The sequence below is a fragment of the Dromaius novaehollandiae genome, chromosome 1 (assembly GCF_036370855.1).
Source record: "Dromaius novaehollandiae isolate bDroNov1 chromosome 1, bDroNov1.hap1, whole genome shotgun sequence".
In the NCBI taxonomy this organism is placed as follows: Eukaryota; Metazoa; Chordata; class Aves; order Casuariiformes; family Dromaiidae; genus Dromaius; species Dromaius novaehollandiae.
The window spans coordinates 199,622,103-199,644,150 of record NC_088098.1 but is presented as its reverse complement, the minus strand read 5'-3'; the positions used below and the strand labels follow the sequence as shown (position 1 = coordinate 199,644,150).

At 40.4% G+C, this 22,048-nt stretch overlaps 1 protein-coding gene across 1 annotated transcript in view; it reads right to left on the bottom strand.

The window, feature by feature from the left end:
* Positions 1-3,599: 3,599 nt before the first annotated feature.
* The window catches only part of CRYL1 (crystallin lambda 1), a 66,749-nt gene continuing 48,300 nt past the window's right edge, over positions 3,600-22,048 (bottom strand). Inside the window, exons 7-8 of the mRNA XM_064505029.1 lie at positions 7,205-7,311; positions 3,600-5,742 (exon numbers count right to left, since the gene is read on the bottom strand). Coding sequence (XP_064361099.1) covers positions 5,629-5,742; positions 7,205-7,311 — 221 coding nt within the window. The 3' untranslated portion in view covers positions 3,600-5,628. The remainder of the gene's footprint in view (positions 5,743-7,204; positions 7,312-22,048) is intronic.

Below are 22,048 nucleotides of genomic sequence, written 5' to 3'. Positions count from 1 at the left end.
TGCAAACCAGCGCTTCAGAGCAAATTCTGGGGGTCAAACAGTCAAGGTTGCTCTGTTTTGTCTCAAAGAAGCTCCAAGTTAGGACACTAGCACCTATTTTCCAAGTCTTATGAAACTGTTGGTACGACAGTATTTGCTATTTAAATGCTAGTTCTTTTTTGGCCTCCAGTTTGTAAAAGATACGAGAGGTCTGAATAGCCCTGGCTATTAATATTAGATTGTATTAGATTGTCAGATGACTTTTCCAAATTAAAGTTGTTCAATAAAAGGAAAAACAGAGGGCAAAAGAAAGTTCTACCAGAAAAATGAGTTGTAAGAAATACCAGTCAACTGGTAACTCTCTCTGAGTGCCATACTATCAAGTTATATCTCTACTTAAATCTAAATAACACAACAAAGGAAAGAATTCCCTTCTGTTTTTGAAATCATTGAAGAAAACTGAAAGAAATCTTTGGCCATTAGCTTGATATGAAGCCTTATCAAACCAAACCTGCACCTCCCCTGAGGTCAATTTTCCATTCCCCCAAGGTCTTTCCATTCACTTTAACCAATTTGTAATAGCGTGTGTGCATACACACACACACTTACTTAAAAAATCCAACACACATTGCAAGTGGAGGGTGACCCTGTCTGTGGACTGGATCTTGGGGAAACACGAGCAGATGAGCAGGCAGCTAGAACAAACATAGGTGTTTACATTTGGATAGTCTAACTAAATCCAGACTAACTTGTGAAATACTCTCTTAGGACCTGCTACACTGTTGAAAACAAAAGATCATTTGTTTTTCCTACTGTCGCTTAAGACAGCTCCTAGGTTCAAATCCGCCTGGCTCCTGTTCTCGTAGAGGACTCCTGTCCTCTGCATCTCCATCTGAGCGAGGCTACCACAGTTACATGTTCTCAAAGACACCTTTTCATAACCCCCCCTCCCCCCGAGCTATGGCAATGCAATTCTGACATGTAGCCATCTATGCATTTGTGGCTGATCACAACTTCCTTTTGAAAGCTGAGACATTCACATCATTTGAACCAAAAATGATTTTTTCTGTGTTTTGTTTTATAACAAGTGCCACTGTGCTTTCTAAGTGAAGCACAGTAGATTTTTACCTAAAAGACAGCGTGGATAGCATAACACCATTTATTAATAACACTCCAATTAGATAATGTGGCAATGACGAAATACTCACATTTTAACTTTTAAACTATTATCATGACTCAACAGAAACATAACTCCAAAACTTGGAAGGTAAGCTCACACTCCTACTTCGCAAGATGCTTCAACTACTTCACTACATTCTAAGACCTGGGAAACAGAGATACTGGGCTTTCTTCAAGAAACACCTAAGTATTTCCTTATATCTTTCCTTTCTTCATTACCTTACACAAAATAGGTGTTTTATTTTCCTAATAGCATTAAATCAAAGGCTTTGGTATGAACACATAGTACTTTGCTTCTATTAAGAAGCAATAACTAATAGCAAAATACACTTAGTAAGGAAAAAATAGCAAATCAGTAAAACAGAGAAAAACATACTGCAACAAAGTTCTATAGATGCAACTTGACTACACATAATACAGGATTTAAAAATATGCAATTTTGTTAAAAAAAAGCACAAGATAAATTCTTTTAAAAAAACTCACAGCTTATCACAAGATAGTTGCTTGAACATTCATCTTGTTTCTTCTACTAATAATCAAACAAATAAGTGACTGCAGCTGGGATAATTCTGCAATTTTACAGGACTGCTGCCATTAATTGGAAAAGAGTCCTCATAACATATCAGGTGCAATCTATCACAAGAAGTCTATTACATTTGAGTGAAAAAAAATAATGGGTTAAAAGGAGTAACATGAATTTGAAGAAAATAATTAAACCAATTAATTTAACAGAATCAGGATTTGCCTCTTACAAGCAGTTCAGCTCTGACAAGCTGCTCCCCAGAGACGATTTTTCAGTGTTCAATTAGCAGAACCACGTGCAAATTAATCTGCTAAATGCCCTGGAAGTAGTTAGAGATGGACTATTATGAGAAGCTGAGACCACAGAAAGAGATGCAGTGGAAAAAGTCAAAAGGGTGAGAAGACAGGGGAGACAGAAAAGACACAAATGGGGAGGAAAGATCAGAAAAAAAGAAAGCTTTCTAGCAGGAATAGAAGCTCTTGAATCGGAGTCCTGAAAAGCCAATTCAGACTGAGAACTGACAGCAGTGAGAGTGAACCCTGTGAAAAAATTCCAGAAGGAAGCAGCCATGTTCCGTGGTGAAAGCCACTTTCCTTATTTCCTGCCCCTGGAAAGACGTGGAATTCCACATTAAGCAGAAAAACCTTCCCTCTGCTCTTCACAGCAGCCCCATGAAGTGGAGATGCTAAACAATGCGAATATGGCATTCATCACTCACCAGGAGTGGTGACCTGGGCGGATCAACAAGGTGGGATTCTTAGTGGATCAACCTCTTCTCGTAAGAGTTTTTATACATGAAAAGTTATCTCAATCTAATGATATTAATTTAATCATCCTCGGAAAATGCATAAAAAAACCCTGACTGCAGATATATTTACTTCTATTCAAATAATCCTAAATTTAATTTACAAGTAAAGTTAAGTAAATTAACTCCAATGGGGGAGGAATTTTTCTACAAAGGAGAGGGATTTTTCTACAAAGTAGGCCAAAATCAAATGAAACTTGGAATTGCAGGATAATTCAGGTCAGAAGGGACCTCAGGAGGTCTCCAGTCCAACCTCTTGTTAATAGCAGGGTCAGCTCTATTTGACTTGTGCCCATTGTCTGTCATCCTCCCACCAAGCGCCACCATGAAAAGCCCAGCTCCAGTTCCTCTGCGACTTCCCTGTAGATGCTGGGGGCTGCTCTCAGGTGCCCCCAAAGCCATCTCTGCTCCAGGCTGAACAAACCCAGCTCCCTCAGCCTCTCTCCGCCAGGGCAAATGCTCCAGCCCTGACCATCTCCATGGTCTCCACTGAACTCACTCCAGTTTGCCAATGTTGTCCTTGTACTGTGAACCCCGAAATGGATGCAGTATTTAGACACGGTCTAACAACTGCTGAGTAAACTGTTAAGTTTGAGCAGAATACAGGTCCTTCGGAAGAGGAGCAGAACATCACTGAGCCCATCTCATTCTTTCCGCTAACACTTCCGAGTATTTTCTAACTGTATTTGTGACTAGTTTTCTAGTTGCATTTATCCAGTAGTAATTTTGTATGCTCCAAATACTATGCAAATGTCAGCTAAAATATATTTTCTGTCAAGCTTCTCATCCCCCTTGTGACTGGGAACCTCTGTGTGAATTGGTGCTCTAAGGTGAGTTTTGCTATACGCCTGACCATGCAAAGGTGCTGGTGTCACTCTGCACAGAAGTGTACTGGCACTCTCCACTCCCTTTCTTAGCCTTTTCACAAGACAGGAAACTATTCGCTCACACAGCAAGTGGTCACCAACGTATGAGCTGTATGAGAATGCACATTATTTCTTGTCTATTTACTTCCACGGATTTCCACAACTTGCTTTGCTAGGGCACTTGTTTCTAAAGACATACACATAGTGCTGCCACTACAGTAACACACAGGACCACAGGAGAAGTTAATACCATTCCCATTACATGTTTTTATTCATAAGCAAGTAATAAAAATGGAGACAAATATTTGATGATGTGATTAAGTTTTAAAATACCTCAAAATAAACAGAAGCAATGCAAGATAATTAGCTATGACAGTATCATATGCCCACAGCAAAACAGTCCTAATCTTAAAAGTAATCAGAACCTTCTCTGGCCTTGTGTAAAATACAAAGATATACATAAAATGAAGAAATCAGTCTCATAATTAATTTACTATTGCTTAATAAGGCACCAAGAGTGGGGATTGACCTCCCCAACTTCAGACGTCTAAATGCGCACTGAGCCAGCCACTGTTGTTCCCATTCCAGGCAATAGAAGACACTGGTACTTTCAGGGTGCGATTCACCTGACCAGTTTAGGTCTATATAGGGATAAAATAAATTGAGCTTACACATTTTTCTCTCTCTCCACTGATTATATAAAAGGAGCATAGGACAACCTGTTCAGATGTAGATCTCTGTGCTATGCATCCTATCCCACGTTTCACATACAAAGATGTGTTCTTGCCCTAACACCTACATCAGGCAATGCAATTTATCTGCTGTTCAGCTGACAACATGGTAACTAATTAATTTGCAGTAACTTGTTTGTGTGCCTGCGCTTTCCACTAAGAACAAGAGTTAAAATGCTCCTGCACCAAACATTAAAAAATGAGTTTAACACTTCTGAATCTGTGCTGTGACTGAAGTTACATGACCAGCTAGTACAAATTCAAATGTTTAACTCAAGTGATGTGCATGCAATGCTGTGTTGCAAGTTACTCTTATTATTTGTATTACAACAATGCCCAAAGGTTCTAGCTAAAATCAAGGTCCAACCATACTGGACCTTGTATAAGGTCCCAATATACCTATGTATATTACCATATACATATGGTGATAGTAACGGTAGAAGGACAGAGTCTTTCTACAGATGTTGTGACCCATGTAGAAAGAGGCAGCAGTAAAGCAGCTGCACAATTCCCTGTGCAGGGAAGCAAAGCAGCAGATATCTGGAGGGATTCCTTCAGCCACAGTTGTTAAATTCACTACAGCCGAGTCCTACAGAGACAGTCCTTGTTCCAGATAATGTACAAAATAGACAAGGTAACAGAGAAGTGAACTGGCTTCCCAAGATCACTCAGAAAGTTGTCGTGTAGCTTGGAAGGTCTCTCTCAAGCTGTTAAATTAAAACATCTTATTTATCATAGAAAAGTCTTAGAATGGGACACACATTTATGCAGCAACACCTATCAATGGCATCAGACATCTGACGTAAGTTGGGGTGAAGTCATGGGGTATCAAGTGCACAGTCTGAAAAACTGAGTAGGTTTCTGATGAGTCTTACAGAATCAGGGGTAGGGGGTAAGGGAGGAATACTGCTCTGTTCTATTCACTCACATTTAACTCATCACATAGGTACATAAGTGCCATAAGGAGGGAAAGGAAAAGTCATTCTTTCCTCTATATTGTGGAACAGTTACAGAGCTAATTTGAAGCGACCCTTACTGCTGTGGAGCTCTCACTTCACTGGGAGAATGGTCAGTGAATCTACTCTTTGTTCAGTGCAATGTTTTACAAATTAACCTCACTGCCATATTGACTGGCTGGTGAGGGCTTTTTTTCTCCAGTGACAAACAGCTCATGTTTGCCTATTTCAGATCCCTGCATAAGCAAATATTGTTCAAGCCCTGAATTTCTAAGCAAGTTTAAAAATGCATTATTTAAAACATGATTGTGTTCCAGTATTGCACATTATTAATATAGCTAAAGCTACTAAATGCTCACATATCTAATGCATATAATAATTTGATAAAGTTTTAACTGAACTTTTTTATAATTTTTCCAGTTATTCGTGAATTACATCATGACAAATTTGGGCCAAATGTTTCATTGGTCTCTACATTTGTGCATATTATTGCCTGCACATTCAATCACCTCTTCTGCCTCACCAAAAATCTCTGCTTTTTATAAAGACCTGTTCTTCATTCGGTCTTTCCTGTTAGACAAGGTGCACCTCAGTCAGATTCCATTTGTTTTTTCAGTTTGGCAAGACGAGCGAGACATTCATCTCTCCATTCTCTCCTGGCATCCAGCTGTTTTGGAGCCACTGGAATTTTTTCCGAAATTGCCTGAAACAAAAAATTTTAAAGATGATTAAATCTTCTGTTCCGAGTAAGAAGTTTCTTATCAAGATTGTTTTCCTGCTTTCCCTGCTTCAGACCAAGTAACTGTCTACAAAAATCATAATTTAGTCTATCACAAGCAATATGCCACTAGCTGTTTATGCCACTGGCTGACTGGAAATTAGTTACCCTGTATGAGAAGAAAAGTGCTCCCACTTGGAGAAGGTTGACCTGAATGTGGCAATAAAAGTGCTTACAGAAACATCAAATCATCAGCCTCTTTTCGGTTTGCCCCACACAGCCACTGTCTAGCCTTTTTGACAATAACCTTTTATAAAGTGGGAAGGAAGCAACTTGGCCTTTTATGTGGCTAAACATGTGCTCTAAACTAAATTCATGTGTGAGTGCATCCATACATAGAATTAATCTGTAACAGCTAATCAGGAACAATTTGACAGATTCACATGTTCCTTAGAGAAGCATTAAAAAAAGACAACTATGAAATGGCAGGGTTAGGAAATGGCAATACTTTAGCTAATTCCTACAGATGCCCAAAAGAGCCTTATCATGACTATAAACAAACTGTGGGTTTAGAAACAAGATTAGCAAACTGGGTCCCAATCCAGCATAGCATTTAAAACACGTCTTACTTTTAAGCATGCAAGTAATCTTACTGGACTGCTTGCATGATAAATGTTAAGCATGTCCTTGCATGCTTTACAGACTAGAACTTTGGTTTGTAAAGGATAGAAAAACAAGAATAAGAACAAGATACTTAAAAAAAATATTATGCATGTTGTATAAATATCCCAACAGTCAGAGCGCTAGGCCCTATGCAGAAGCAGCACAGCGGGGGGGAAAATTACAGGAAATGAACATATCATTGGGGTATAACTTCTAACTGACCTTTGAAAACAGAAGGATGCAACTATACTAATTACCACAGTTCATAAACAGCACAAAATATAGATTGTTTAAAGATAGCACATCACATCATCCACACAAATTTACTTGGCCTGCTAGCCCACCCATAGGAAAAAAGTTATGGAGCTTATGCAATAAGACAGAGTAAGAGAACATGGGGAAAAAAGTCTTGGTGTAGGAAAGAAAACTTGGAGCTGTGCATATTGTGGCAGAGGATAAGGATACAGGATGAAAGTGATGAGATAGTGGAGCTGGGGGGGTTAATGTCAATACCCTGTAGTTGTTAGCAGTCCACTCCTCTTGCTGATAATAATGCTACTCGGCTCCTAGATTGCATTCCCTCAATGTATTTCAAAGAGCTTTAAAAAGGGATTTATATTAATATATATATTCTATACTTATCTTTTCATTCAAAGTACACATTCACACAGGAAATTACAGATTACAGATGCCTCTAACAGTAAATCAAAATGGCACATATGTTAAAATAAAAACTAACAATCTTTGTTCTGGATGTCATTGCATTTATCCATTGTATATTTACCTGATTGATTTTCTGCTCAACTTCACCTGAAAATTCTGGTACTGGTCCAAAAGTGTTCAGAACAAGTCTCATACCTTCACGGTATCTATCACAGTAATTTGAAATACCTAAAAATGAAAGTGAAAAATTACATAGGAACAGAAATTCCTACTTCAAGTTCAATAATACTGTCTGTGCTTAAGCATTGTCTTAAATCAGAGACAAAAAAAATGCTTTCCGTATTAATAGTTCACACACACTCATATGCATACAAACTGATGCTAAAGAACACTATTAAGTTGTGAAGTCAAAGACTCAAAAAGTAGGAAACTCCTTTGCAACCACAAGTTTACCTTCCCCTGTACCTGTGTTAACAGCCTTTAAATACATAACCATACCTCTGCCATTCTTCTGACAGGATCCCTGCCTTCTGCAGGGATACTGAAAGACACACGATTGTAGGGGCAGGAAATGTGCTCTTACGCTTAAGACAACTAAATGCCACCAAGGAAATGTGGATTTTCTCCACAGCATTTCCATTAAGGTTCATGGAAAAATCAGTTAGGACATGTCTTCATTGCAAAACCCATAAATGCAACATACCAGCAGGCAATACTACGTAAGGGGTGTAGTACATACTTATATTCTAATCACGGGTATATTTGTGATTTGTTACTTGAGACCAGAAAACTTCTCTTTGCAACGTCCACAAAAAGAGTACTCTCACCTTTCCTATCCACCTGTTTGGTATGTGTCATAATAAGTTGGAACATTTCTGCTATTATTTATTTACTGACCTTCAGTACATCAACAGTGATATGGCTTTGGAGGCAAGGTCCAAGGGCATGGAGGCCAAGGTGATGACTCCTCAATCTTGCCAGTGAAGGAGAAAGGCTTGGGGAGGAACAGATGGATCCTGCAGGTCAATACCTGGTTGTACAACTGATGTCAAAGACAGGGATTTGGCTTTTTATAACCACAAGACAAAGTGGGGCAAAAGCATCTTTGCTAAAAGGCTAGACGACCTGTTGAGGAAAGCTTTAAACCAGGAACATTTGGAATAGAAGATTACAATCTACAGTCAAGTGAGGAAGTGGTGGACTGGGGTGAAAAGCAAAGAGTGCAGGGTAATGGGTACAAGAGAGACCTCAAGAGAAACAAAACAGAGCAGAATGGGCCCACCTCAAGTGTATCACACAAATGCATGCCACCTGGGAAACAAGCAGGAGGAACTAGAGCTCCATTTATGGTCATACAACTACAGTTATTATTGGAAAAACTAAGATGTGGTGGGAGGGCTTGCACAACTTCAGTGCTGCAATGGACCGATACAAGCTCTTCAGGAAAGACAGACAGGGAATATGGAGGTGGTGTGGCCTGCTTTATGAAGGAACAGCTCAGATGTATGGAGCACTTCTATGGGAGGGGAGATAGGCTGAGTGAGAGCTCTCAGCATCAGAGAAGTGGCCAGTAAGGGTAACCTCATATTGATAGCATGTTACAGACCACCCGATCATGGTAAGGAAGTGGGCCTTCTTTAAACGACTGGAGGAAGAGTCTGAATCACAGACACTTGTTCTTATATGGGACTTTAACATCTGCTGGAAGGTCAACACGGTGAGATTGAAAGCAGTTAAGCAGGTTTCTGGAGAGTGTGGGGCATAACTTCTTGATAAAGGTACAAGCTGGCTCTGCTAATCCTTTACCAATTCTTTCTTGTTAGTGAAGGGTTAACTAATGACAGACTTGGATGGAGCAACCATGAAACAGTAGATCTGAAGATCCTGAAGTGCATGAGGAAGGAGAACAGGTGAGCAGACTTCAGCTGATTCAGCTTCAATTGATTCCAGGAACTGGTAGGTGGAATCCTGGGAGAGGCAGCTCTGCGGGGTAAAGGAGACCAGGGAACCTGGCAGGTCCATCCTTATACTCAGAAAGACAAGTACACATATCAGGAGATTGCACTGGAGCTTAGCCAAGCCAAAGAGACACAATACAGGAGGTGGAAGCAGGGATAGGCTACAACAGAGAAATTTAAAATCACTGCCTGGGCATGTAGGGATGGTGTCAGGAAAGCCAAAGCTCAACTCCAGTTGAGACTTGCAAGGGATATCAAGGGCAGTAAGAAGAACTCCTACTACTTCCTTAGTAATAAAAGGCTGAACAAGAAAAATGTTGGCCCGTTACTGAAATGGGTGGCTGATTTAGTGACAGCAGACCCAGAGAAAGAGGAGTTACTCATTGCTTTCTTTGCCTCAGTCTTCATCAACAAGATCTCCCAGGCCTCTGTGCTTAGAGGCAGAGTTCAAGGAGGAAGAGAATGACTAACAGTATATGAGGACTCAGTTGGGGATTACTTGCAAGAACTTGACCCCTACAACTCCATGGCACCAGACAGATTGCATCCAAGGATATGAGATAAATGGCCGATGTCCTTGCAAGGCTTTTTATTATATTTAAGAAGTCATGCAGATCAGGGAGATTCTCAAGTGAATGGAGGAAGGCAAATGCTGCACCCATCTTCAAAAAAGGCCAAAAGAACAGCCCAAGAAACTACAAGCCAATCAACCTCTCTTCAGTTCCTGGAAAAATCATGAAGCAAGTCCTCTTCAAACATGTTTCTGGGCACAGCAAGAAGAAAGTGATTGGGAACAGCCAGCATGTACTTACCAAGGGTAAATTATGTCTGACCAACCTGATTGCCATCTGTGATAAAAATCACTGGATTTGTGAACAAGAAACCAGTGGACGTTAGTAAGGCATTTCACACTTAATCTCCCACAATAGTCTTGTATCAAAGTTAGAACATTAAGGTCCAGATGCTTGGACAACTAGATGAATTAAAAGCTGGTTGGACAGTCAGTCTCAGCGGGTAGTGGTTAATGGGACATACTTTACTGGTTGGCCAGTAAAAGTGGAGTACTGCATGAGTCTGTTCTGAGACCTGTTCAACGTGACTTGCTCAGAAAGTTTGAGAGATACCAAATTAGGGGAGAGAACGAGGTGGCACACTGGAAGGCAGGACTGCCATCCAGAAAGACTTAGACAGGCTGGAGTAATGGGCTAATAGGAATCTTATGAAATTTAACAAGGACAAATGCAAAGTCCTGCACCTGGGAAGGAAGGAAGGAAGGACTTGCAGTGATACAGGCTGAGGACCACAGAAACTCAGGGTCTTCGTGGACAGCAAGCTGAACATGAGCCAGCAGTTTGCCTTGGCAGCAGATAGGGCCAACAGCATCCTGGGTTGTATTAACAGGAGCAGAGCCAGTTGACCAAGGGAAGTGATTATCCCCCTTCACTCAGTCATTAAACTGCATTTACAATACTTCGCCCAGTTTGGGGCCCCCAGTACAAAAAAGACATGAACGAACTGCAGCAAGTTCAGCATAGGGCTACTGAGATGGCCAGGGGCTGGAGCACTTGCCCTGCGAGGAGAGGCTAAGGGAGCTGAGCTTGTTCAGCCTGGAGCAGAGATGACTTCAGGGGCACAGAACAGCAGTCGGCCAGTGCCTATGAGGTTATCTAGAAGACGCAGCCAGGCTCTTCACATCGGTGCACAGCAGGAGGACGGGAGACAACGGCAAAAGCTGAAATAGGAGAGGTTAACCCTGAATATAAAGAGAAACTTTTTCCCAGGAGGATAGGCAGGCAGAGACAGCAGTTGCCCAGAGATGTTGTGCAGTCTCTATCTTTGGAGGTTTTCAAGACCTAACTGGATCAAACCCTGGCAACCTGGTCTGACCTCACAGGTGACTCTGCTGTGAGCAGAAGGTTGGGCTAGAGACCTCCCGAGCCCCTTAAAACCTGAAATATCCTACGATTCTATTTTAATTGAATTATTATTATTATGTATTTCAACTACAAGACTATATCTCAAAGGATTCAGAGGAAGACAGGAAAAGTAGGTTGAAGATGAAAGTACATGTAGACTACATATATTAAAGATTACCAGTTATGGATAAAAATCCTTCATTGAACTAGTCCTTATGTACATTAACCACAGGTGACTCCAAGCATATCTCCCTCAACTGCTGCTAGATGATCTTGAACTCTTTCACATAAGCTGTGGCCAGTGAACACCTCTACTACTACAACAGCCCTTAAAGCCTCAAAGATGCTGTAATTTTGGGGAAAACCATGAACTGAACTCCAAGTAGCTATGCAGCAAATGTCTGAAATTGAGATTTTCCTCAATGCTGCCACCAGAATTGTCTGTGTGCCAGAAGAATGGGCTTCGAGCTCTTTAGGAAGCTCTGTTCTAGCAATTTCATACCAGGTGCCAGCATAACCCACATTTCGCTCTGACAGCCATTGCACGGAGCAGCTGTGTTTTTCAGCAGTGGAAACAAACACCCTCAGACACTTCTGAAATGGTCGGGATCTGCAAAGACAGCCAGCAGCCTCCTGACATCAAATGTGTGAAGTATAGATTCAGCATGAGCACTGGAGAAAATCCGAATGACTTCTCCAGCTAAAACAGAACTATGACACTCCAGCCTTAAAGAAGACAGCATGAGAAAGATCAGGCATAATGGTCAAAATTTTCATCATCCTCCTAGCAAAGACAAATGGCCATCAGGAGAGCTACCTTCAATGGAGAGACAAGAAAGGGAGCAGGGAAGCTGGAAGTTTAAACAAAGGACCCATTAGAATCCGTAGCCAAAGGTTCACATCTCATTAAGGAATAAAGTCTCTGGCTGGAGAATATGTTTTGATCAGGCCCTTAAAATAGATGAAGTCACAGAACCTGCGAACCAGTTAAATGTTGAACCATGAGTAAAATGTCAGCCAAGCAGAACTTGGCTGAATTAAGGAAAAGTCCACCTTCCATCAACTCCAGTAGGTATCTCAAAATAATTAGTATTGAGACACTAGAGATGAACTGGAATGATAAATGCAGCAAACAAAACAAATACATCTATTGGACTTTTTCATGCTATTAACTACCACATAATCAAGAATCTTAGAGATGGAATAATTTGCACCCTTCATTCTCCCTTGATTAGCTACTTATCAAAGCAATGATAAAGAGAAAGCTGCAGAAGACTAACGCAAGAGGTGACTATACCCAACTCTTTCACGAAAGGTCAAGATATCACACACAGACCGAGAAGCATGAGCCTGAACTGGCTGTGGCCACAAAAGACAAGAAACGTAAGTGGGATGGCCTGACTACCACAATAGAGAACGCACCCTAGGTCAAGTCATTAAGTAGTCCTTCTCCTGAACAGCTTCTGAACAGGTAGACAGTTCCCTGGAATGCAATACTGTGATATCAATACAGTAAAAGTCACACCTGTCTAACCCTAAATAGTTGAGGTTGAAGGTGGAGAAAAGAATGGAAACCTCTGAGTAGTGGGAGCCATGAATCATAAACTACAACACTTACACTGTTCAGCACACCTCATAGCCTGAAATTGCTGAAGTACAGGCATTCCAAAGGGCCTTTGAGGTTAGTAAGAGCATGGAGAACACTGTTGTTTCTGGGCCAAAGATGGAAGAACTTTCACAGGACAGACACTCAATGAAGGATTACATTTCCTATAAGAAATTAGCACTCTGAAGTCATGATGACCATCTCAGATAAACAGCTGAAGTGACAGAATGGGAGAACACATCCATTGCTTGAACAGCAACTTGGAAAGATGTTTAAGAGTATTCAACTCGTTTCAAAAATGGAGCCCAGTGTCTGAAGGAAGAAGGCTCTGAGAAAAACATCTGCTTGGTTAACTAGCTTAAGCCTGTGTTGGGCCCAAAGAGTGTGTCAATCAGTACTTAGTCAGCCTGTTTCCCTGTGTTATCTATCCACTTAGTATATCTGTCTCTAGAACATGCTCTAGCATGTTCTGGCCTTCTCCAGTACAAAAAAGTGAGGTCAGGTGGTCATACAGATATATTGGTGCTCTAACTATATGGAAACTTAGTATTTTGTTCAATATTCTTGACTGACACACAGCCAGAAACCTTCAAATTGCCTAGTGGGCTCCAAAACATCATTGACAGGAAGCGATATTCAGGAAGAGAAGGATTATTGTGGGATGTTGAACAGGCTGTGCCATGATTCCACCTCTTCTTTGATGGAATGAACTTAGACCATGTCCCTCCATAAAAACTATGGAAAGGACCACTGGTTATCAGTGTATACTGACCATACCCTGTCACTAGTGTAAAGTGCTTTACAGGTACCTCTTAACAGCTAAGCTCACAGACTCTGGCACCCAAAGACAGCTCAGATCAAGGGATACACTTAAGCTCGTCTCCACATCATGCCATATCACAGAAGGTTCCCAGCTGAGCAATGAAGCAGTTATCAGGTAGAAATGACTGATGATGAACAGTGCAGAACTATGTGGATTTGGGTACACTTTGCTAACTCACAGCTGCTGTCAGCAGCTGTTGCCAGATGAACAATCACAAAAGCAGAAATGGTAATTCAAGCCAATATTGCAATTCAAGTAAATCTATATGAGCAATTAGTGACAGAAGGAATGATAAGCAGAGCAGTATCAGTTACCACACTATTCTGGTGCTGACACAGTTGACAGCTCTATGACACCTAGACCAGTGCTGAATAGTTTGGACTCAGTAATTTTCCAAAAGCCAAGGGGAACCTCTCAACTTCCTGGTGAGCTTCTATAATAATACTATGGATCTGCGTGGTCTTGATTCTGGTACAGTCAGGAGAAGGTGGTAGAGAAGTCTACGTGCCAGAAATCTTTTTCAGAAGCCTCACTCTAAAAGAGACTCACAGTAGTATTTGGGGGAGAAGCTGAATGTTTGGACTTAGCTGGCCCATTTACCTGGTGTCTCTGAACTCCTCAGCTTAAGACGGCCTTCATAGCTCATTCAGCCAGCTAGTCCTGGAACTTAAACTTCCACTGGCAGCTCTCCTAAACCCTGAATGAGTCACAGAACAGTTTCTGGGCAGATGTATCTCACCAAAGCAAGAGAGATGTGCCAAAAGCAGGTTGGGTGATGCAATTCAGTCCTTGCACATAATATATGAATTAAAAGAAGCCTTATGCAAAGTCATCAAAATAGGAAAAGGCAAAAACCAAAATGTTACGGGTCTGGAAGAGAGCAGCAGTATAATTCACCTCAACACTGTGACTAAAATGGCAACATGCAAACCCCACCATGTATGCTGCATGCCAAACAGGGAATGGACACTGCATTCAGAAAACTTTCAAGTCTTAAGTGAAGGAAGTACACCTATAATTAGAATACACACATGGTCTCACTTAAAGATAAAAAGATTGATTTCAAAATAGCTAATTCAAGATAGATCTCCCAGTGTGAAGTCTCAGTAGAGAGAGTAGTGTAATGTTTAACTTAGTTTAAGTATTCAAGATTAACCCTATTCTGCCAGCTTCAAGGCAGCACTTGAGCAACAGGGAATGTTGCTAGAAAAGTTACTTTGCTTTTCAGTTGCAAACTCAAAACAGGCAAATATTTGATTTAACTCCAAGCCTTTAGACCAAGGAGTTCCTTGGTTCAAAGGTCAGGACTATAGCAAAGGTGGATGACGAGCACTTGACTGGAGCACTGGAGCAACAAACAAGACAGCCATTAGCTTTAATCCTTGCAGGTACTGCCCAAGCACCAACCTGAGCTGGAAGAATTAGCATCTGTAAACTGTGCAAGACAGACAGGGTAGCACCTGAGAGCTAGAGAAAAAGGAAGAAAATGGCAAATGGGGCTGTTAGAAACACTCAGCATCTCTCCTTGCATCCAGCTTCTATACCCATGCTGTGCCCCACTATCTCCAACTGGAGAAAAGGAATTATGCAAGATGCATCTGAAGTAGAGAAAGATGTGAAACAATTGGCAGCACTCAGATGACAGTAAGTTTCCTCTTGTCCATATGGTCTATTGGCTCCCATCTAAGCCCCCATCTTCCTTGCATGCTCATCTTCTCATCCGTGTTGCAGGGGGAGAAGAGAGAAGGGGGAAGTGGCAGCAAGCACCTGAGAACCACGACCACAGGAAAGAAACGTCTCCAGGGCTGGCAGGAGTTCCCTGGACCTTTCTTCCATCACATGCGTTTACACCCAAGGTGCAGAGAGGAGGAAGAGAAATGAGTAGCAAAGAACATTAAGGGAGCGGTAGACATAGGATTATTGAGATGAAAAGGGGAATATGCTAACTTCCTGGAATGTCAGAATCCCTCCTAATGTTTCTGACTGGTACAGTATAGTTACAAGAAGAAGTCATCACAAGCCAGATGAGGGCACTGATTTAAAACTCTTCTGGTGTCCATGTGCATCTTACCCAATAGGAAATGCAAGCCTTTTTGATACCACCACTGAAGGAGAAACAGGCTACTTCACGTTTAGCTTGAATAAGAGCCCAGGCAGTTTTCAAAACAGCTAACGAACTGTAAACCTACACCTCAGCCTGTCCCACAAGAATTTGTTCAGACAACCCTACTTCTAGTTTGCAGATCCCTGTAGGACTTGCACTGGTCTGGTGCAAACACAAGCATCAGTGAAATGCCTCTAGCTGCCCATCAAGATGAACAGGGCATTGATGAAAGAAAGGAAAATTAACTCAGAATAGACATTTAGCTTAGGAGCAAGCATAAAATGCTTTACTGCCTTGAGAAGATCTCTTCACAAGTGAGGGTGATAAACGGAAAGGCGATGGGAGGAGTGAGCTAAAAGGAGGAAAAACGTTACAATATAAATGGTGTTATGGTCGCGTATTACAATACATAAACATCTTCAAATATGTTAGCTTCTTGTACGCTACGTCTCCTTCCTTCCTCTTTGTAAGAGACAGCAAGCAAAAGGGCTGAAGGATGTGAGCAAGAAAACTTGGCAAACGAGTCTGACAATGACACTGCACACATGGGGCAAAACAAGGAAGGCACTGAGGTATTTGTGAGAAAAAAAAGAGACAGAGAAGCAAGTGTTACTGGCAAGGATGAGGAACACACCGAAGACAGAGGGTGCCTCATAATACAGAGTATTAACTTAAAGACTTTGAACCTGATGAGCAGCATAATGAGAAGGCACTATAATGACTCAAAAGAATAGATGAGATGGTCAAGCCACTAATAGCATCAACAATTTGAAAAGGCTGGGGTGGGGTTGATTTTAGCAGGTAAAATCTAAGAAGATATTGCACTCAGTAAGACTGAAGATGAGTATGGACTAGAACAGAAAACAAGGGGCATATTTCAGGAACATCATGGAGGAATTTGTCATGCTCAGGATATGTTCAGAGGAAAAGATCCCAGCCTCTTTGGTTTGCTGTTAGGGGAATTATATTTCTAGACATTACAGCTATGAGGAAAACTTTCTAAATGTAATCCTATCTTTGTCTAAACACAGATGCATACACTTAGTTAGGGTGTGAATTCACAGGACACTTGCTATTCTACATTAACTCCCATATGAATTCACTTAGACTATAGTTACATGAATACTTTCAACTACCCTAAGCCAGTGGCAGCACCAAAAAAAAAAGTTTTATTCTCACTGGCTCTGTGTTATTATCTCAATACTGACGCACAAAAACTTACGCAGGACTGCTGTGAACTGGATCAAGGAATTAAACTGAGTTAATATCAACCACTTTTTTTGCTAGATTAATTTCATATCTGGGATCAGTTCCACAGTTTGAGTCACTTAGTGACCATATAAGTTCTTCTGCTAGCACAAGGGAGATGGATGCACCAAGATGACTTCTTTAGAAGGCAAAACTCTATTATATTGACCTGAGCAAGAAAGCATTAAGAATGCCTGCATGAAATCACATGCTCCCTTCAGCAGGTCGAGAGAATCACTTCACACCTAAAAGTCTACAGAGGGAAATTGGTGCAGAGCAGTTAGTGTACTCAAAGATTCACACCTTAAATTACTGCACACTAACTTCCCCATATAGACAAACTCTCAGGCTGCAAAGAGGCAAACAGTAGTTCTAGAAGTACTATGAGCTGCTTTCTTCAGCCCACTGGGAAGTGGATTGAATGTGATTATGTAGCAGTGATATTTCATCTCAGTACTACTGTTTACAAGTGCTCCTAAATTAAATGGAGATATTTGATTATCATAAAGCATAACACATGGTTTGGAGAGAAAGAGAGGCAATCTTCCCTTTTTAGATTTGATCACCTTAACTTAAAGAATTTCACACCTCCGGCTTGCTTGCCTGTGGTACAAAAGCTCTTGAAACAGATTAAAGCTTGATTTGCTCCCTACATGGCAGCATTAAACCAGTGGACATAACGATGAAAATGATCTCTGCTTTTGAACCAGAATGTATTAATAGCTTTATATTTCTACAGTAGCTGAGTGTTAAAAAACGTGTTTGGCTATGTTTTGCCTAGCCAGAGAAGAAAACTCTCCTTGCTCTAAATTATGGCTTATGATTTTCCCTCTTTCACTTCGATGTTTTGAAAATGTGCTTTTCATACAGCACAGTCATTCTCCTCCTATCATCCAAAATCTATTCCTCTGACAGGTGCTTCTAAGATGAGCAAGCATTCCCACTTGCAGTAAGAGAATCACAAGTTTGACTATGAAGACTCATACCTAGCTTACTGGATATTTGGGGTTATATTAAGGACCATGTGTCAGCTCCGGTCTTCATGCAACTCCTGTGGATATCTATACAAATTTCACAGTGAATGATAGGCAGACTGTGATCCTGGAATAGTCTTTTTATAAATGCAAGAGAAAAATAGCAATGACGATTCTTCAAGCACCCAATATCTAGCTCCTGTGCTAGCATTAGCAAGTTTAGATCCAGATTAAATTACAATTATAGCTCACTTCATAAACCACTGAAATAACTGATCTGAGACAGCCCATTGTGAAACACATATGAAGAACTTTTGCTGCAAGCATATAAAACTCTGTATATAACAGACTAGCCTTTGGTTTTACAGACTATTTTATTTCAAGGGCTTAAAAGTAAGTGGAAGTCCAAGAAACAGAACGCATGGTCTTCCTGAGGCTGGAGCAACATCAGTAGATTCACAGATAGCTAGGTACACATAGAGAAGGGACACTGTCTGTTAAGATAGCCCCACTATAAATAAGTGGGTAAAATGACTCTAATGAAGCCTATTGACATTCCTTGTAAAAGACTTCACAACATTTGTTGTGACGGTGTCAGGTCAAATCATAAGATGAAAAACTCAAAGATAAAGGTTATTGAAACTAAAATGAACACTCACAATTATCATATTACATAATTTTGATGTGCTTTTTTTTGTTTGGTTTTTTTTTTTTAAGAGTTTTCCTTCCTCTCTATTGCCATTCAGTTCTCCAGTTGCTCTTGCTGCCTGTGTTCCTTTTACTGACTTGACATTGGCATTTTATTCTGTGTTCAAAGCTGCTGCACACTGCTGTATATTCACAACTCCTACTATCCATGCACGGACTGACTGGTAATTGAAAGTGGCTTGAATAATATCCTTTCATAAGACCATTTATCAATATGGAGGAAACAAATAAGAACTAATGGGGCAAACTTGGCTTTAGCGCATAAGAAGTTCATGGAAGGAACTTGATGTACGCATCCTGCACACGAAAAAGTAACACCAATCTCCAAAAAAAAATCTTTGGAATAATGTTCTCTCTTCAAACCAAACACCTCATATCACACCCCCTCTCACAAAAAAAGACTTCTTCACCTTCCTAAATCTCCCACAGCCTTTTTGTCTCACATGCTTCCTGCATCCCTACCACCCTTGCTTCTATTTACTGATTGGCAGTGAGGTTAACATTTAGGGGAATTAAGATCTTCAGTCTGAAAAGAAAGGCAGTTGCTGTGAAATTGGTGAAGCTGCTGGATAGGCTGACCAGCAGGAGAGAAGGGGTGGCATATCTCCATCTCCACATCTCTCTACTGAGGGAAAACAGACAATATTAGCACAGTGTATCAGAGAAGGTTGTCTTGATCAAATAAATGAGGTCCATACTATTCCATATTATGGGAAGCAGCACTGGGGAAACAAAGAGAAGCTGACCATGGTATGGAACTATGACCATAAGCCATCATGTGTCCTGACATCAGCAATTTTGATGTTAAACTGTCTCTGATGAGAACAACAGCTTGAGTCAGCCTGCCAGCACATAAACAGGAGTAGCTCTAGACTCAAAGACAATGCATCAGTAAGATTGGGAGTGAAGCAATACTTTTCATGATGAAAGTTCCTGAGCAATCACAAAAGGACCCTGTCAGCAAGTGGCCAAGTCCATAAGTGTACTAATTATGTCATTTTAGCATTATTTTTAACTGAGAGTATGATAAAATGTTAAAATAGCTATACAGCTACAACAGGCTTCCAATGTTTTGTATTGTTCCCAACTGCAAAGTATTATCAGATTGAACGGTACTGCAAGCCTACCCCAGACCTACCCCAGACTACTCTTTTGGTTTATCCATTTCTTGGATTATTGTTCATGATTTTTCCTCCTTTGATCTGGAATACTAACATTCCTAACAAAAGTTTAGCATTAACCTAGAAGCTGGATAATTTCTGCCATGAATAAGTAACATGCCAGTAGCATATGTTACCTAAAACTGGTTTGAGATGAGACATTTATTTTGAAAATGTTTTTGTAACAGTGACTATTTCCTGATGGAAGGAAGGAAACTAAACTGGATCATGATGGAACATCAAATGCCAAAGAAGGGCACTCCAGGAAAAAATATCAAAACCAACCCAGTTTATTTATATGATTTAATACATCTCAAATGAACATTGTTGTGGAATGAAGCCTGAAGCATGGGTTTTTTTTAATTCAAAAGAAACAAAAAAAGATTCCCAAGCATGATTTGTTCTCTGAAACTGATTTACAACCTTTTGGTATTAACAAGCATTTTGTTCTGTTGTTATGCTATAGTAGAAGCAGTTCAGCACATTGCTCTTAGCAGAAATAGAAAGCTTACCATGATATAATGGTCAGGGCAAAGGGACCATTTTCCCCCCCTTCTAATTTTCAATTCAGATTGGAGGGATTATCTTTTCATTGAAGAGTTAAACAGTTTCCCTGGAACCAAGTGTTTGACCATAGGGTTGCTAACCAGATAGAGATTTAAAAAGCTGTTAATTACAAAACACAAATCAATTTAGAAACCCAAACACCCAAGTTATTTTAACTAAATGGGAAAGTTAGACTAGATGAAATAGATGAAGATGTGTGGGCCTTAGGATTTCAAAAAACTTCAGAAATATGTTGAGGTGCCACCTTTTAAGAAACACATTGTATGCGATTATGAATACCAAGCTAAACATTGTCCTAATTCTCCTCACACTCCGAATTACCCAAACGAGGAACCCAACCAACCTTCAACACCACTTTACCATTCCACACCACCTCTTCAAACCGGCATTCCTCCTTCAAAGCTCTGTCTCCACTCTATATCCTTATCTAGAAGTTCAGGTCCCAGCACATCCTCAGAGTGCTCAGACGTATAAGTACAATTAGCCACTACCTCTTACAGGAAAAAGTTACTTCAGAGCTACACATGACACATACAAATGTCACTTGGACACTATGAAAGAAGGCAGAGCTACCTAACCTCACATGTATCACATGGGAAGAATCTGTGCCTGGACAGTTACTGCAGAGAATGACAGGTTAGTGGAGTAATGGGAGCAGGATTGGACAACCCAGGCCTGCAAGACTCCAGGTGGATTGCTGTGCTGGAGGCTTGTGCTTCATGTATCTGTTTTGTTGTATCTAAAGAATGTATATTCTTTATATGGAGTAAGTCTAAAATCACTAGAGAAGATCAGAAAACTGTAACATATCAATAGATTAGAAGACGGAAACATAGGAAGATTCCTCTACTTAGAGGATGGATGTTGTTTCCCTAGCAATGAACAAACGCACAAACTTTTTGACATTTAATTTACTGGTATGCAATTAAGCTGACAAGCTAAAAGACCCAGACAGAGGATCCGTAATTCCACATTCATGTCGAAGTTGCCCAGTCAGCCTTAAGAGACATAAGATAAGCTTCTGCCAGGTGATTAACCAAAAAGTAGACATAGATAACACTTCTAACTGTGCATTGATGTTTTATGATCTTGGTTTCTTATTTTATTACTCTATTATTATGTATTGCTGCAGTGCCTAAAAGACCAAGGGCTCATTATCTCGGGGACCACGCAAACGAAAAGAATAAAGAGATAGCCCGTAATAAAAAGAGCTAAAAATGCACTTAGTTGATCTTCACTTCTTGAGAAGTTTTCACGTTTTGTTAAACTCACTGCTTAAACTTGTGTAGCCCTCACCTGTAATTCTGATTTGCTTTTATGCATTTTACCTTTTATTTGGCTGGGTTTAATATATACAATTCTCCAAAACATCTGAAATATGTCTTGATTATGCAACAAGACAGATGTTGAACTGTTATTTGTTTACTTGAATTAATTCAACTTTGTAGGCAAAGTGTTTTGCAGACAGAAGCAATCTCACTTTACCTAGGATCTAAGCCAGCTTCATGCAAGAAAGCGCCCGCCATATCTACACTGAGCCTTTGCTACAAATTCTGCAAAAAGGCACTTCACCTAGAGAAAATGACTTTCTGTTCACACTGGATTATCAAATTAACTTTTTCAACACTTTCTTTTCCTGACTCTCAGGCAGTCCTGAACTATGTATACAGCAATGTTTGCGATCCACTGGGACAAATCTTGGAAGTCTGGAGTACATGGTTAGTATTTAAGATCTCAACTTTAATCTGATCACTTATAACAGGATAGTCAATATCCATTTTCTTCCATCCGATGATCCTTCCATCATGTAAGTTTTAGGTATATTTTCCTTTTCTCCTCTTTACAATAAAATGAGAAAAATGTCAGTGACAGCAATCCTAACCTGTTTTGTTATACATTTC